The 15771-nt window shown below is 34.1% G+C and overlaps 1 protein-coding gene across 1 annotated transcript in view; it reads right to left on the bottom strand.

Annotated features, from left to right (window-relative positions):
* LOC106880451 (uncharacterized) overlaps positions 1-15771 on the bottom strand; it is a 126266-nt gene that overhangs the window by 88417 nt on the left and 22078 nt on the right. Inside the window, exon 2 of the mRNA XM_052978580.2 lies at positions 7873-8029. Coding sequence (XP_052834540.2) covers positions 7873-8029 — 157 coding nt within the window. The remainder of the gene's footprint in view (positions 1-7872; positions 8030-15771) is intronic.

Consider the following 15771-nt stretch of genomic DNA (forward strand, 5'->3'; position numbering starts at 1 on the left):
ATGTATTCCCAAGTGTGCTGATCTAGAGGTTAGCGTTTAAGTATCACACTCTTCCAACTAAGTATTTAGTTTGAAGACCATTCTCACAAGAAATACTAAGAGAACCAAAGGAAGTAATACGTTCTTTGAGTAAACACACACACAACACTGAAGATCTTAAAATAAAACTCAACAACTACAAAAGAAAAAAAAATGAAATAAGATATTTTACATTTTTCTTTTGCGTATTAAATTTTTTATACGAATAAAAATTTTAGAACAAAACTTTGTGTGTTTTGGTTGTGAAATGACCAAAGAATATTCAAGACTTTACAGACAACTAAACCTAGTTTATTTCAGAGGTTTAAACAAATCCATTAACCAATATAACAAAGGTTTTCCACTGACAAAAATGTATCTAGTATTCATCAGAAAATTAATCTTGAGAATAATAATCCTAACAAATTTCTAATTCAAACAGTAACAGTTAGGCATTTGCCTCTTATTGTAAAGATCTCAGAATTCAAAAATTTAACAATGAAATAACATTTTTTATTCAATGTTATCGATTCCGTTTTACAAATTCTTTAAACTACTCCTATTATTAACATAGGAGAAAATATGTATCACAGTACAAATGTCAAATTGTAAGTAAAATTAAATTTTGAATGCCAACTGCTAATTCAGGTTCAAAGAAAATGCCTAGAAGAAATTAGTATAATCTTGAAATTTTAAAAATAAGGTGGTGCTTTGGCATTTGGTTCAGAAAATATTTCATTATTTTGAGACAATAGCAAAGCCAAGTAATTCTTTTTACAAATGGCTACATAGTTTATATTTTTGTATAGAGATGTCAAGAAAATAAGTCTAATATTACTTTCCATGCCAGACTTCACTTAATTATCAGGTCCCAAATAATAGTTAAATTGTTAAATCAATGTCAAGACAAGAATGTCACTAAATTTCTTATATAAATTTTTACAGGATATTCAAAGAATAATTTCTTGGGTAAGTGTTCTATAGGGGGTTAGAAGGGCTCTAGTAATGTCAAAGAGATAAGCATGATGTAGATCAACTTAAATGAGAACTATGCACCATTATAGGGGTCTCAAATGAAACCCTGTGTAATTTAGGGTGTAAATAGTCAGGATTAATGAAATTGTTTTAGTTACTTTTAGTAAGATATTCTCAGATTTGTTTAACTTTATATGCAAACAAATTCTTATTTCTTTGGTTAAGTATGACACACTTTTAAAGCAATATGATAAATAAGCTATCAATTTTAACTCCACAGAGAAGTCCAGGTACATAAAATAGAAATGCAGAAGAAATCAAATAGGCTGCAATTGTTAGTGTTGGGTCCAAATGAAAGAACAGTTTAATAAGAGACCAAAAAATTTTTAAAAAACAAGGTCTAACACTGATTCCAACAAGACTTGTATAAACATCATTTAACATGTACTCCTCTATGCTTGCATGGACCAAACAGTTTTTTGAGGCCTTCCTGTTGCAAATCCTCACTTGTTTCCAAGCAAGGTAATATTTCCCATGGCCAGATATGTCTTTCATGGAAAACTGGAAACATATTGCTTGTATAACAATGCTGCTCATTCTACAAGCAACATGTGATGTCAGGACAAAAACACACACACACACACATTTATTTATGAGAGGCTTCTTTCAACTTCCATCTACCAAATCCACTCACAAGTCTTTGGTTGGCCTGGGGATATAGTAGAAGACAAAAGTGTCACACAACAGAACAGAACCAGAGACCAGGCTGCAAAGTAAGTTTCTTAATTACAGACTTTTCCAAGCAATTCCAATCAAGCACAAACATTGCATAAAAGAACTAATTATCTATACGATGACTATTACTAATTACTTTATGAATTAAGTTGCTTTGACCATAATAAAGTTAAGACTGTGATCAAAAGACAAATATGACATTTGTCAATTAGGGATGTTGTATACAGGGATTTAAAAGAAGGGACTCCAGGCTGACATCAAACAATACAAGGAGAATTTCATTGCTTGCTCAGAAGTTTCTTCCAGCACACAGATTTCCTCAAGATGGCTGTTTTAATTATAGAAACAATTGATAATATACCATTTTTTTTTTCTGCTAAGAAAGGACATGGTCCTGAATATGATAAAATTTGAACTTTATAGGAAACGTGTGAACTGCAAGACATTTTGAAACTTTTGTACAGTTGAAGATTATGGAAGTGTTTTGTCAAGATTTAAAATATTAATAAATCAATATTTCCAGTTCTCCAAGGTCAATACCTACTAACATACTTGGATAAGTGGTCAAACTGGACTATATTTTATGCTCAATTGATTATTCCCCAGCCACAGGTAAGTTTACTCAATAATAGTTGCGACTATCCAACAAGAGAGAGAGGAGAGAGAGAAAGGGAAGAAAGGGGGAAAGAGGGGAGAGGGAGGGAGGAGAGAAAGGAGAGGAAGGGGAGAGAGAGGTAAGAGAAAAGGAGAGAGGGGGAAGAGAAGAGGAGAGGGAGAAGAGGAGAGAGAGAGGAAGAGAAGAGGGGAGAGAGAGGAAGAGAAGAGGGGAGAGAGAGGAAGAGAAGAGGGGAGAGAGGAAAAGAAGAGGAGAGAGAGGAAAAGAGAGAGAGAGAGGAAGAGGAGAGAGAGGAGAGAGAGAGAGGAGAGAGAGAGAGAGGAAGAGAAGAGAGAGAGAAGAGAGAGGGAGGAGAGAGAAAGAGAAGAGAGAGGAAGAGAGAAAGAGAAGAGAGAGGAAGAGAGAAAGAGAAGAGAGAGGAAGAGAGAGAGAGAGAAAGAGAGAAAGAGAAGAGAGAGAGGAAGAGGAGAGAAAGGAAGAAGAGAGAAAGGAAGGGGGAGAGGGAGAGAGAGAGAGAGGGAGAGAGAGAGAGAGAGAGAGAGAGAGAGTGAGAGAGAAGAAAAGTAGGCCATTTAAATAATTTTATAAATTCAATACAAATTGATTAGTGATATCTACAATGTAAAAAGGATATTGAATTGTAACCATGTCGACACACAAGACACTAATGAGATTCATTGAGGTATTAACTTAAGTCAAAATGTTTCATTCTAAAAATGATTGGTAAAAAAGCAAAAGGGGAGAAAATAATACAAAAAAAAATAAGAATGAGTGAGAAAAGTAACCAGAAACATTAGGTAAGATGTGTGGAAAAACTGAAAATAAAGAAAAACAGATTATACACCCTCTGTATTGTTTCAGTTGGAACTAGCGCTAATATGCTATCTGAAATATATATACATATATATATAAAGTGCCACACCCTAACAGTTGCGGGAACCCGTGGAAGAGGTAGGCCCAGGAAGACCTGGGCTGAGGCAAGACCTTCGAAAATTGGGCCTCACCAAGGTGATGACTTCTGACTGAGACCTTTGGAAATATGCTGTGCGTGAGAAGACCTGGCAAGCCAAGTGAGACCTAAATCCAAGGCCTCTGCCAGGGGTGTAGCCAGCCCACTTATGCGTACCTTTCCTTCTTTGGACACTAAACTCCGCTTGCGAAGACCTGTTGAGGCAAGTGAAATCAAAACCGAACTAAATTTGATGACTGGCACCCATGCCAACGTTGTCTCCTTCATTGGACACGAAACTCAGCTTGCGAAGACTTATTGGGGCAAGCGAAAGTGAAATCGGGATGGCACCTGTGCCCAGCGTCGCCTTTCTGACACTTGTGCCCGTGGCATGTGTAATGGACTTTTGAGCGAGATCGTTGCCAGCACCCCTGGACTAGCTCTTGTGCGGGTGGCACATAAAATACACCATTTGAGCGTGGCCGTTGCCAGTACCGCCTGACTGCCCTTCGTGCAGGTAGCACGTAAAAGCACCCACTACACTCTCAGAGTGGTTGGCGTTAGGAAGGGCATCCAGCTGTAGAAACTCTGCCAAATCAGATTGGAGCCTGGTGTAGCCATCCGGTTTCACCAGTCCTCAGTCAAATCGTCCACCGCATGCTAGCATGGAAAGCGGACGCTAAACGATGATGATGATGATGATGATGATATTATATGCCACTTCCACAGACCACCTGCCACTTACCTCAACTTTGAATTTTGCCTGTGCTAATTGAAAACCATTACTTAACCAAATCATCACAACACACTTTCAACATAGTTTCTATTCAAATTCAATTGCTTTATATTTTGAAACAATCTCCCTATCTTTCTAGCCTTTTTAAACTGATAACTGTAGTTCTCAAACACTCATGCTAAGAAAACATCAGAAACTACCAACACACATACACTCAAATGTAAGTTTGCAATACTTATACACACCCAATGAAATTATATTTTCCCTTCAAAACTGCTGGCTTTTTATGTAAATCAGAAACTATTTCTAATACAGGCACAAAAGTCATAAATTTAGGAGAGTTTATAGTTATCTACGTTGATCTAAATACATAATTAGAATTTAATTCATTGATCATAGAAGGATGAAAGTCTAAGGTAACACCATCAGGGTTTAAACTTTGGAATATCTGCCTATGAGAAAAAGTGAGCTCTTGAGACTTGTCTTTCACTATAGAAAAGTTTCTGAGAAAATAATTTTCCCATAAGCAGTGTAAATATTTTTTTCACTTAAAGTACCCCAAGCAAGACCTATAAGTTATTCTGGAGCAAAGGGTTAGGGAAAGGAAGACAATGCCACAAAAACTATACTAGCTTACCTATTTAAGATGGTAAATAAAATATCAAAACAAAAGATAAGTTATATGATATAAAAAAATATGGGAAACAGGATGACAATAAAGGAGCTAATAAAATGAAATAGAATTATATGCAAATAAAAGAAACAATAAAAATATTAACCCTTTGTGGGCCAGTGGGGTCCCTTGGTACCCCAGAAGTTATGCAATTTTTACATTTTTTATTTAAATGATTTTATATCTCATGATTTTTATTGTCAATAGTTTATTTAGGCACATACAAATTTTGAGTATGGATGCTATAGTATAAAATATGGTAATTGAGGTCCAACTGGACCCCATTGGCCTTCTGTGAAATTTTTTTTTGTTCTTTTTTCAGATATTCTGTCAATTTTCTTCGCATTTGTACTGATATGAATCAATGTACTTTTTTCTTTTTGTTTTATTTTATATTTAGTGCTATATGTATAGTTGATAAAACTATAAAAAAAAAGTGCTAAATTTCTTATTCTGTATCCATGCACTCACACATATATACAAGATTAAACAAATATTCAATAATAAATCTGAGCGAGATGTAAACAGTAGCAACACAATATTGTTAAGTATATTTGCCACCTAAATGTGGCCATCCCATATGGGACGATGCTACTGTAGTTTATAGCCCCAGGAAGACATCTCCTCCAGCTGCAGACAGTGTGTCGTTAGCCAGCTGGGGGAGATGTCTTCCTGGGGCTATAAACTACAGTAGTATCATCCCATATGGGTCAGCCACATTTAGGTGGCAATATACTTCATAAACAAATATTGCTTTATGGATAGTGCAGAAATGTGCAAAAAATAAAAGGGACCCTAATGACCTTTGGTGTAATTCCAACTCTGCCAGCTCACAAATGGTTAAAATGAAGTAAACTACCAACAAGGTAAGGCATTTCTTAATCCTGAATTTTAAAAGAACAAACAGGAAAATAATGGAAAAAGAAGGTATTTCATAATTTAGCTGTTCCTCGACAAAAACATCTTTCATGAAACTTACAGCATGAGATAATTATGAAGTAATGGGACAATTCATTAAATTTGGCAAACTAAGTTCTTATAGAAAATACTTGGAGTGGGACTGAAGAATGAAGTTTACCTCAATATCTTTGGAAATAATGGTAGTAAAGAGCTCGACTTGCAACATCAACAGAGTAGTTGCAGTGGTGAAAAGAACTTATCACAAGCTACACTACATATTCAATTCAACACTTTATATAAATGATCAGCAGAACCAATCCAAATATGTAAACAGTACTACATTTTATAGCAGATTTGGTTCTTGTAAAGATACAATAGAGCTTCAGATGCTAGAAACATTTTTGAGTGTTTGAATGACTCCCATTATTCTAAGCACCACCTCAGAAACAAAAATAATGTTAGAGCTCCATCTCAAATCAGGGTTTAAGAACTACAGCTATCTAAACAAGGAAACTCTTTCAAAACAGTCGTGGGATGAAGAGGAATTCCACAATAGTGGTAAAGAGAAATGAGGTTGCTATTGGAAGCATTAAATGTAACAAGCAATTTGTCTATTGCACAAACTCAGCCAGATTACTGGAAAGACCTGCTGCTAGTTTCAAATGTGTGATGTTCTTAGTGATGTACCATCAGCAAATATGTCGATAAAAAATTTCATTACTTTACTGGAGCAAAGGGAAAAAAGAACACAGAATTACAGAAAGATTCCAAGGAAATGTTTACATTGATTTCATAAATGTCAGAGAACTGACTGCTGATGCTAACTTACAGATTTCTTCTGATCAGAAATGATTTGATGGTGGAAAATATTTACTGTAGCCAGTCAAGCTATGAAGTAATCCTCTATCCCATACCTTGCAAAATTGTTTTAGTGATATCTAAGGCAACAACATACATCAAAGCTGCTATCTAGTGCACCAGTTAACCTATGAGTAATGATTGTCACTATATCAGCAATCAGGTATGGATTTGAGACCTAAGAGTCTATGCAAACAAAGAGAACTTCAAAGCTGTCAGGAATTCCACAATGATGGCAACATGAAACAAAGTTGGTTTGGAAGCATTAAATATATAAAATTTCAGTCCTCTGCTTATCATTGAGGAGAATGGCTTTATTCAAGTGGTTAATGATGTGTTTGTTAATGATGAACTCAAAGAGCTATTTTTGAAGCTTAGTGGTCTATGGTGGTGAGTTGGCAGAATCGTTAGTATGCTGAGCAAAATGCTTAGTAGCATTTCATCCATTTTAATGTTCTGAGTACAAATTCCACCAAGGTTGACTTTGCCTGCCATTCTTTCAGGGTTGATAAAATAAGTACCAGTTGAGCTATGGGGGTTAATGGAATCAACAAGCGCCTACCCCAAAATTGCTGGCCTTGTGCAAAAATTTGAAACGAAGATGCTAAGCGGCCTATATTAAGATGAGAATGAAGGGTAAGATTCTAATATCAAAGTAAACTACATAAAAAAATTCATATCCTTTTTACATAAATGACTTAATAACATTTATTCAGAGGTGGAATACAAGCAATCTGCATGGTTATACATTAACAACTCCAGCTGTTGTATACAAGAAAGACAATAGCACTGGTATGTGACACAAACAACAAAAGTTGAGTGTGGTGACAGTGAAAGAAAATGTAGCAGGAACTACCAAGAAAGACACAGAGACAAATGGAGGATCTCCCGATGTTAGGTTGCCAAGATGAGATGATGCAAGATCAAAATTAATAGCAATCTGAAACAATGCATACCTGCTGAACAGATTTCAGAATAAGTAAAAGATATTAAAATGATTAGTCACAATATATATTGTAGATATATAAAATATACATATACACACACAAACACATATGTATGTATGTATGTATGTCCCATGTCCTCCTGGGTCTCCCTCTTCCAGAATTTCCCACTACTTAAAGTGGAGGGAAGTTGTAGAAGAGACAGGAGTATATGGAACAAAGTATTGAAGTATGCAGTTCTGAAGAAATACAAGAAATATTTACTAACCAGGAAGTGAGATACAGCAAAGATAAACAGAAGGATCAACAGATGTAAGAAATAAAAAATATTTGTTTTCTTAATATTTAAAATTATTTTTCTGTATAGCTATTAAGTTTTGAGTTAATGCAGAAAAGTGGATTTTAAATTGTTAAACATAGTTAAATATTTATAGGATATATTGAATTTTTTTTTATATTCTACTTTACCTTGAAGCATGCTTCTGTAAGCAGTATCTGTGATAGCGAAAACATGTGGTGGTACTTCATGCCGTTTCTTGCCACGATAGAGTTCAATAACCTTATCCTGGTAAATAGGTAACCTCTTGTAAGGGTTCACCACAACACAGAACAATCCAGAATATGTCTGCAAGTAAAAATAGATAAATATTAAAGCATATGGCTTTTTTCATAACATCAAGGATTTTATTTAAACTATTTCAAAAAGTAAAAACTCAATTCCAGAACTTCTACAACACAATTTTTACAGATAATACTTTTTACTTTAACTAAAAAAAAAAAAAAATGGTGCTCTGCAGAGTATTTTGCATATTTTAAAATAAGCCCCACCCCTTTATTTTTTTAGTCACATTTCTGAAACTTAGCCTATGTCCTCAGTCCTCCCCAGGTCACTTAAACTCTTCCCCAAGAACTGAGTTTCTGTGTGAATATTTACTTCTATATATAGACAATCTTATAGATTATATTTTAGATAGAGAAGAGATACACACACCCACATTAGTGGCGAACAACAAGAACAAGTACTCAACACCACATTGGTCGATTTCTTTTATATGTGGATTTTCAACACTACCTTAGGTTTCATGTACTACAAGTTCATTATTTTTATGCTTTTCCATTTGGGGATTTGGCTTTGAAACCATACCTTTACCAGAGAAAATACTTGTACACTATAAACATGTTAAGCAAAAATAGTTCTTGTAAAATAACTAAAACCCAAAATCAGGAATCGCTTTTCTATAAAATCAAGCACTCAAATCAATTTGCAGTAAGCAACTCCTTTCTTTTTTAATCACTACTATACTTTAGCTTATCAATTCTTTAAGGAACAAAAACCATGTCAGCTCAAGCTCTAAACTTGTTAGTGACAAGAATCACTTTTAGAACACTTTCTACTAATGCTAAATATTAAGATATACTTTGGTAAATAGTAGATAGTGTTTAATTATGCTGAAAATAATCTGCCAATATTCTTTCCAAAGAAAAAAAAAAATTAGTAGCTTAACAGAAAACAAACGCCATATCTGATAACCTATAACTGAAGACAATAAATAAAGCAACCAATTCTCTGGTGGTAAAGAAATGGCTAAGTAACAGGAGGATGGTTTTAACAAACAAAACTTTCAGAAAAGATATAATGAATATATTGTTCAAAGACTTTAACTAGTATACACAATTTTGAGTGATGGGCAGAGTGATAAAACTGAATTGATAGGAAAGAAATGAAGTTAAAGCAAAAATAAGTAAAGAAGAAATAAAACAGAGACATGAAAGACAATAGAAATGAGATGAAAGCATAAAACTAAAGTAACTGAACAAACAAATAAAAGAATTCACCAAGAAACTATTTGGGTTACCCATGGAGCACATTTCAACATAGGTAACCTCTGACACAACAATAATACACACCATAAACAATACTGTTTTAACTATCATTAAGATGGAGCAATGTAACAAGCTAATTGCTAACTATAAAGTTTAATGGTTAGTTAGTTGCTTAATTTAAAAATAAATAAATAAAAAGAAAATATAAACTATCTCATTCTAACAAAAATACATTTGTTGAAATGCACATTTGAAACAGCACAAACCATTCACTGTGAAAACAGTTAAAGAAACATTTAACTGATAAATAAACAATGTTCACATTATTTCATCTAACATGTTCTCATCAAATTTGAATTTAAATTCATTTCAAGAGGAAAGGTATCCACACTGTACTGACAAGAAAGTAACACATTTTCCTTCTCTACTTCCATGCTAGAAACTTGAAAATTTCAAATAAAAAAACAGAAAATTGTTGCAAGACTGAATAAATAGATCTACTGTTCTGCATTGCACTTAACATATGAGAAAAGCCCCAAAGCTTATATCAAAACTCCTTTTATTAACCTAGACAAAACAGACTTACAGAATTAAACCTAACCCAAAAGCGAAACTTAAATCAACTTTATTTGCTTAAGTCACATAAATGTATATCTATTTTCTAGAAGCATTGGTTGTACATCCTGCTAGAAATTGTAACCGATCAGCTGCAAATTTTACCACAGAATCTTAAAAAGGAAGGATGTGTTTTTCATAATTTAGTCCCAGATATTGACTGTATGGACACAGCCGGGATATTTTTGATCACAAGTCAGCTCAGTCAGAGCTAAAGTGGGCTAAGCAACACCAACAATACTGGTAATCTTTGCGTAAAAATAATTCATAGGGCATTGTGCTTACAATTGCTAGATTGTGGGTTTGATTCCTGGACTGGGTGGCACATTGTGTTCTTGAGCAAAACCTTTCATTTCATGTTGTATTGTAAGCACAATACCCTATGAATTATTTTTATACAAAGAGTACCAGTATTGTTGGTGTTGCTTAGCCCACTTTAGCTCTGACTGAGCTGACTTGTGATCAAAAATATTCCAGCTGTGTCCACACAGTGTCTGGAACTAAATTATCAAATACATCCTTCCTTTTTATGAACAATGAAAATAATTCATAACTTCACTGTTCATTTTACATGACATCTTGTAAATGATAACTCCCTTCCTTCCATTCAATCAGAGTAGAAGAAAAGAGGATCACAACTGCTTAAGATATTTACTATAGACATCCTTGCATTATAGAAGATTGCACTACTGAAAATCATGTGGGAAAATAGGTTTTATGTTCATATTACAGCAAAATTTCTAAGAGTGCAATGCTTCTGCAGCATGGGAGATGCTGGTATTAACGAAAACTAATTTCTCATAATCAGCATTGACTGAAGGGCCTCTTAATTTGCTCCAGTTCACTAAGTTATCAAATTATTTAGTGGAAATACAAGTGAGAGCATTTTGAATCATTAGATAAACTAGCTATACCAAATACGATGTCTAATGCACAGAACTACTGTACTGGGGGGGGGGGGGGGGGGGGAAATGTCTAAGTAAATGACAACATTATTCATGTCAATTAATAACTGAAGTTATGTAAAACTTAAAAATGCGATCTAGGTCTTGTCTCAATTATTATTTGACTTCAATGAGAAATAAACTAAATTCATCTCTTAATTAGTCACAGAGTTAAGAGTTGTGACAAAAGGAAATTGGATGCTGTAACATTCAAACCTTTTCTAAATATATCAAAAACTTTAACAGATTATATTAAAGGAAATTTATACAAAGACATATAATAATAATTTCTTTAGTAAGCTAATGGACAATAATAACGAATGGTTACATTTAATGATACATATTTCAAAACATTAAACATAAAAGTAACCACAAAACAACTGAAAGTGTTAAAAATAACATTTAACCATAAAGAAATATCAAAATATTGATCAGAAACAAAATTCAAGCAGAAACCTGGATATATTTAAGTGACAGTTTTACAACCATTCTTATTTACAAAGCTAACTAATATGAATGCAATAATTTTCTCAAGAATGAATGCACAAGTGCTAGATGTCGGAAACTAGTTTTTGATTCTTAATTCCAAAAGTCTTCGAACAGAGAAGAAAGCTGGAGATTTGCTGGCAGAGGTGACAACACACATATCTCACAACTTGCATAGAACACAAATGTAAACCAACACACGTGTATGTGTATATATATATATATATATATATATATATATATATATATACGATAATTATCATCAGCATTTAACATTCACTTTTCCACATTTACATAGGTCACATGGAATTGGCTGAGGCAGATTTTCTAGTCAGATGCCCTTCCTATTGCCAACATTCACCTGTTTCCAAGCAGGCATGTTCATAATGAAAGACTGGAAATGAATAACATTGCAGTACAATGTGTTTAAGAAGTATGTGTTTCTATGCACACACACACACACACACACACACACACACACACACTGGAATCTCTTGTCAAAGATAACATGAGTGTTGAGCTTATGCTGAATGAGCTGCACAAATGATTCGTTTATAGTGATCAAATGTATGTGTTGTACATCATCTCACTCCCTCCAACAAATTGACATTGTTTGTGCAGGTGCAAAAGTGTTCTACACATCAGATGCCAAAATGATTGCAGAACAACAGAAAATGAAAGATTTTGCTCAAGAACACAGCGTGCCATCCAGTCTAGGAATCAAACCCACAATCTAGCAATCGTTAGCAACAGTAACACCTCGTTCAGAGATTTAACATTGCTTGTTTTCACTTTTTCGATATCAGTGAATAACTTCACTGGAAAAAGACTTATATATTGCCAAGGGATTGTCATTCTCATCAAAGGTCGGCGATTATCGTACGCTGAAGAAGGGAAATAACCCTGAATCTCGGGTCCGTACGTATCGCAGATCAAGATGGGAAGGATAACTTCCCTTGGCAAAAATAGACAGGACACAGATATGTGTCGATAAGCCAGCTGGAGGAGATGTTCTCCTGGGGCTAAAAGCAACAGTAACATCCACCCTTAGGGGTCAGCCACATTTAAATGGCAAATATACTTCACTTTATCGTGCAGTTACTGTTAACACCTCGTTCAGAGATTTAACATTGCTTGTTTTCACTTTTTCGATATCAGTGAATAACTTCACTGGAAAAAGACTTATATATTGCCAAGGGATTGTCATTCTCATCAAAGGTCGGCGATTATCGTACGCTGAAGAAGGGAAATAACCCTGAAACTCGGGTCCGTACGTATCGCAGATCAAGATGGGAAGGATAACTTCCCTTGGCAAAAATAGACAGGACACAGATATGTGTCGATAAGCCATCTGGAGGAGATGTTCTCCTGGGGCTAAAAGCAACAGTAACATCCACCCTTAGGGGTCAGCCACATTTAAATGGCAAATATACTTCACTTTATATATATATATATATATATATACACCTCTATTAACACTATAGTGGATAACAGATCACAGCAAATAAAAGAAATTTAGATGGCTGCATCTTTATTACACTCACTAAATTGATAGTTTAATTCAGAAGATTTAGGAGACCTGTATTTAGTTTCAGAGCATACCCTTCTACAACCTGAAACATATTTTAACCCAGTTTTAAACAGAGATGAGAAACATTTCAGGAATGCTATAATCCATTACTGATAATACTACATTACAACCACCAAGAAGACTTGTCACACTTGAATTCATTTTTCCAGTTAACAGGGAGATAGAATTCAGAGCCTATGTACAAACTTAGAAGCTTCACTGACTATCTACCATAGTGCTTATGTCTTGATTTTTATATCATTAATTTTAGCTTTTACTTGTTCCAGTTGTTGGACTGCAGCTGTGCTGGGGCACTGTTTTTAAGGATTTAATCAAACAAATCAACCCCAGTATTTTTCTTTAAGTCTGCTACTTAGTCTATGGGTGTTTTTTTTTTTTTACTAAACTGCTAAGTGAAGGGGGACAAATTATCACTGGTTGCCAAGCAGTAGTGGAGGACAAACACATCACATACACATATATACAAATATATGATAGGCTGCCACAAAGTTCCCATCAACCAAATTCACTCACAAGGCATTGGTCAACCCAAGGCTATAGTAAAAGATACTTGCTCAAGGTGTTGTGCAGTGGGACTGAACCGAAAACCACATTACAAATAGACCTTCTTAATCACACAACCTATAGATGCCTATATCTGATTTATTGTGCTTGCATGAATTAAGCAACATAGAATTTAGAGACAATTGAAAACTTATGACTCTTATAGCTGGATAAACAACAATTTTTTAAAACTTCAATTTAATATCTGTGAAATCAATTGTTATACTTATAACCATAGTTACTTTCAAGACTGCACAAACATGATTACCAAGATAGGATATAATAGCTAACAGATTGCAAAACATTTTAAGGAAATTGCATAAATTGCTTAGCAATTATGACCCCCTTGGCTGGAATTCACTCACAGTATTACACCCTTACTTTATCCCCACTCCTATAAAAAAATTTTTAAAAACTAAGAATGTATTCCCATGCATCACTTCAGACTTCAGTGATCAGCAAACGGGAGGGAGGTATGGAACCTATCCTTGTACAGAAAAAAAAAAATTACAAAAATTATCTTCAGAAATATTTAACTGAACACTCCTGTTCTAATGATAAGAAATGAGTGATAGATTGTGAAGTTTATTTAGAATAAAGAGATTAGTCACTGTAGGAAATCTTAACAGATACTAGACACATTTGAAATATAACAAATGTTCAGTTGTCCCTTCCTCTTAACTAAACAAAAAGAAAAGAAAAACTACATTCTGTTCCTGATGTCTTTATTTTTTGCATTTTTTTTTAATTTGGAAGACAAATAATGAAAGTCAAAATTCCAATTAATGTATTTGGGACAACAACAAAAACCACATTTCTTATTGTAAAATCTTTGAAAGAATACTTTCGAACAGGATAAAGTATTCATAGGTATTCTAGATTAGACAGGACTCGAACATCAAAATATTAAGAATTACACAGTCTATAAGGAAACTATCTAGAACAGTTATAGCAGATGAAAAACATTAGCTACAAAATGCCACTAAAGTAAATAAAACAAAATTCTTCATAAGTTTACACACTTTCAAAATAAAGAACAGAAAGTTATATTGAATGTCTTTTAATGAATCAGGTTTATAGGAAATAAAACATGAAAGATATATACTAAACAGAGACAACTGAATTTAGTATATAAGCTTGATGACTTGCCTAAACAAAACCATCACTGTAATTTCACTCCATGAGAGTCAATAAACTACTCCAAGTAGGCCATTTCTCCTCCAACCACCAACGAAACATACAACACAGACAATGAATATAACAAAAACAACTTGCATAATTGTTTTAAATGCTCAATGTAGCCACTTCCAGTTAACAGAATCAACAACTAACAATGGCTATGCAATATAATGTGACAATAATTTCAAGTAACATACTCATATTCAAACATAAAACAAACATTTATCAAACTCTTTCCCAAATTCAGTCAACACCAAGCAAAAATGGGCATAAAATGAAAAATACACACATTGTGCCTAGACATGGTCCTGAACCTCCTCTCATCAAACACCAAAAAAAGAATATGAAAATGCCAAACTCAAAGAGCCTCTGGGATCATCAAAATAAAAAGTAGACAATAACAATAAACCTGGAAATAATTACTGAACTCGCTATCTTCAACATATCAAAGCGAGAAAGCCTCTATATGGTTGCTCTACTTGCTCAAAACAGACAAATCTCCACCAAATCAGTCCTTACTATCTTTAAAAAACTCCCTATATATATATATATATATATATATATATATATACACAATAGCAGTTGTACGCACACACGCAAACAAACAATCAATCAAATTAGCTGCAGCAACAAAAGCTATATCAAGTCCAAATTCTGAGTTGTTTGGCTATCTGCTACCATAGAATCTTAAAAATAAAAAAAATAATAAAATTGAGACTTAATTGAAAGCTAAAATTCTCCTCAGGAAACACAAGAGTCTCTGAAAATGTAAAAGCCATAGTAGAACAGCTGTCACAAACCCTGTTACATTACACCCTACACAGCAACCAAAGATGGTATAATGTTCTACATGGCTCCAAGGAAGAGTAAAGTATGATTTTACTGGTAGTGCCCCAGCATAGTCGCAGCCTCAAGGCTGAAACATATAAAAGAATAACTCAGGGACTTAGATTGAAGAGCAATTTTCAGTTGGTTTTCACCATAGGTCTGTCCAGAACTCAGCAACAATTAAAAATAATCTACTAAACAAAATTACTTGATATGACTTACTATAAATTGCAGTGTCTAAGTAGACTTTTTAAGTCTATGAAAATTGTTATTACACTAAATAATGACCTATATGCTCCATATAAACCGCAAACATTTACCACTAAGTGGAACAACCAGCCTTACAGTCATTGCACA

Source organism: Octopus bimaculoides, chromosome 2, assembly GCF_046866305.1.
Source record: "Octopus bimaculoides isolate indiv1 chromosome 2, ASM4686630v1, whole genome shotgun sequence".
Taxonomy (NCBI): Eukaryota; Metazoa; Mollusca; class Cephalopoda; order Octopoda; family Octopodidae; genus Octopus; species Octopus bimaculoides.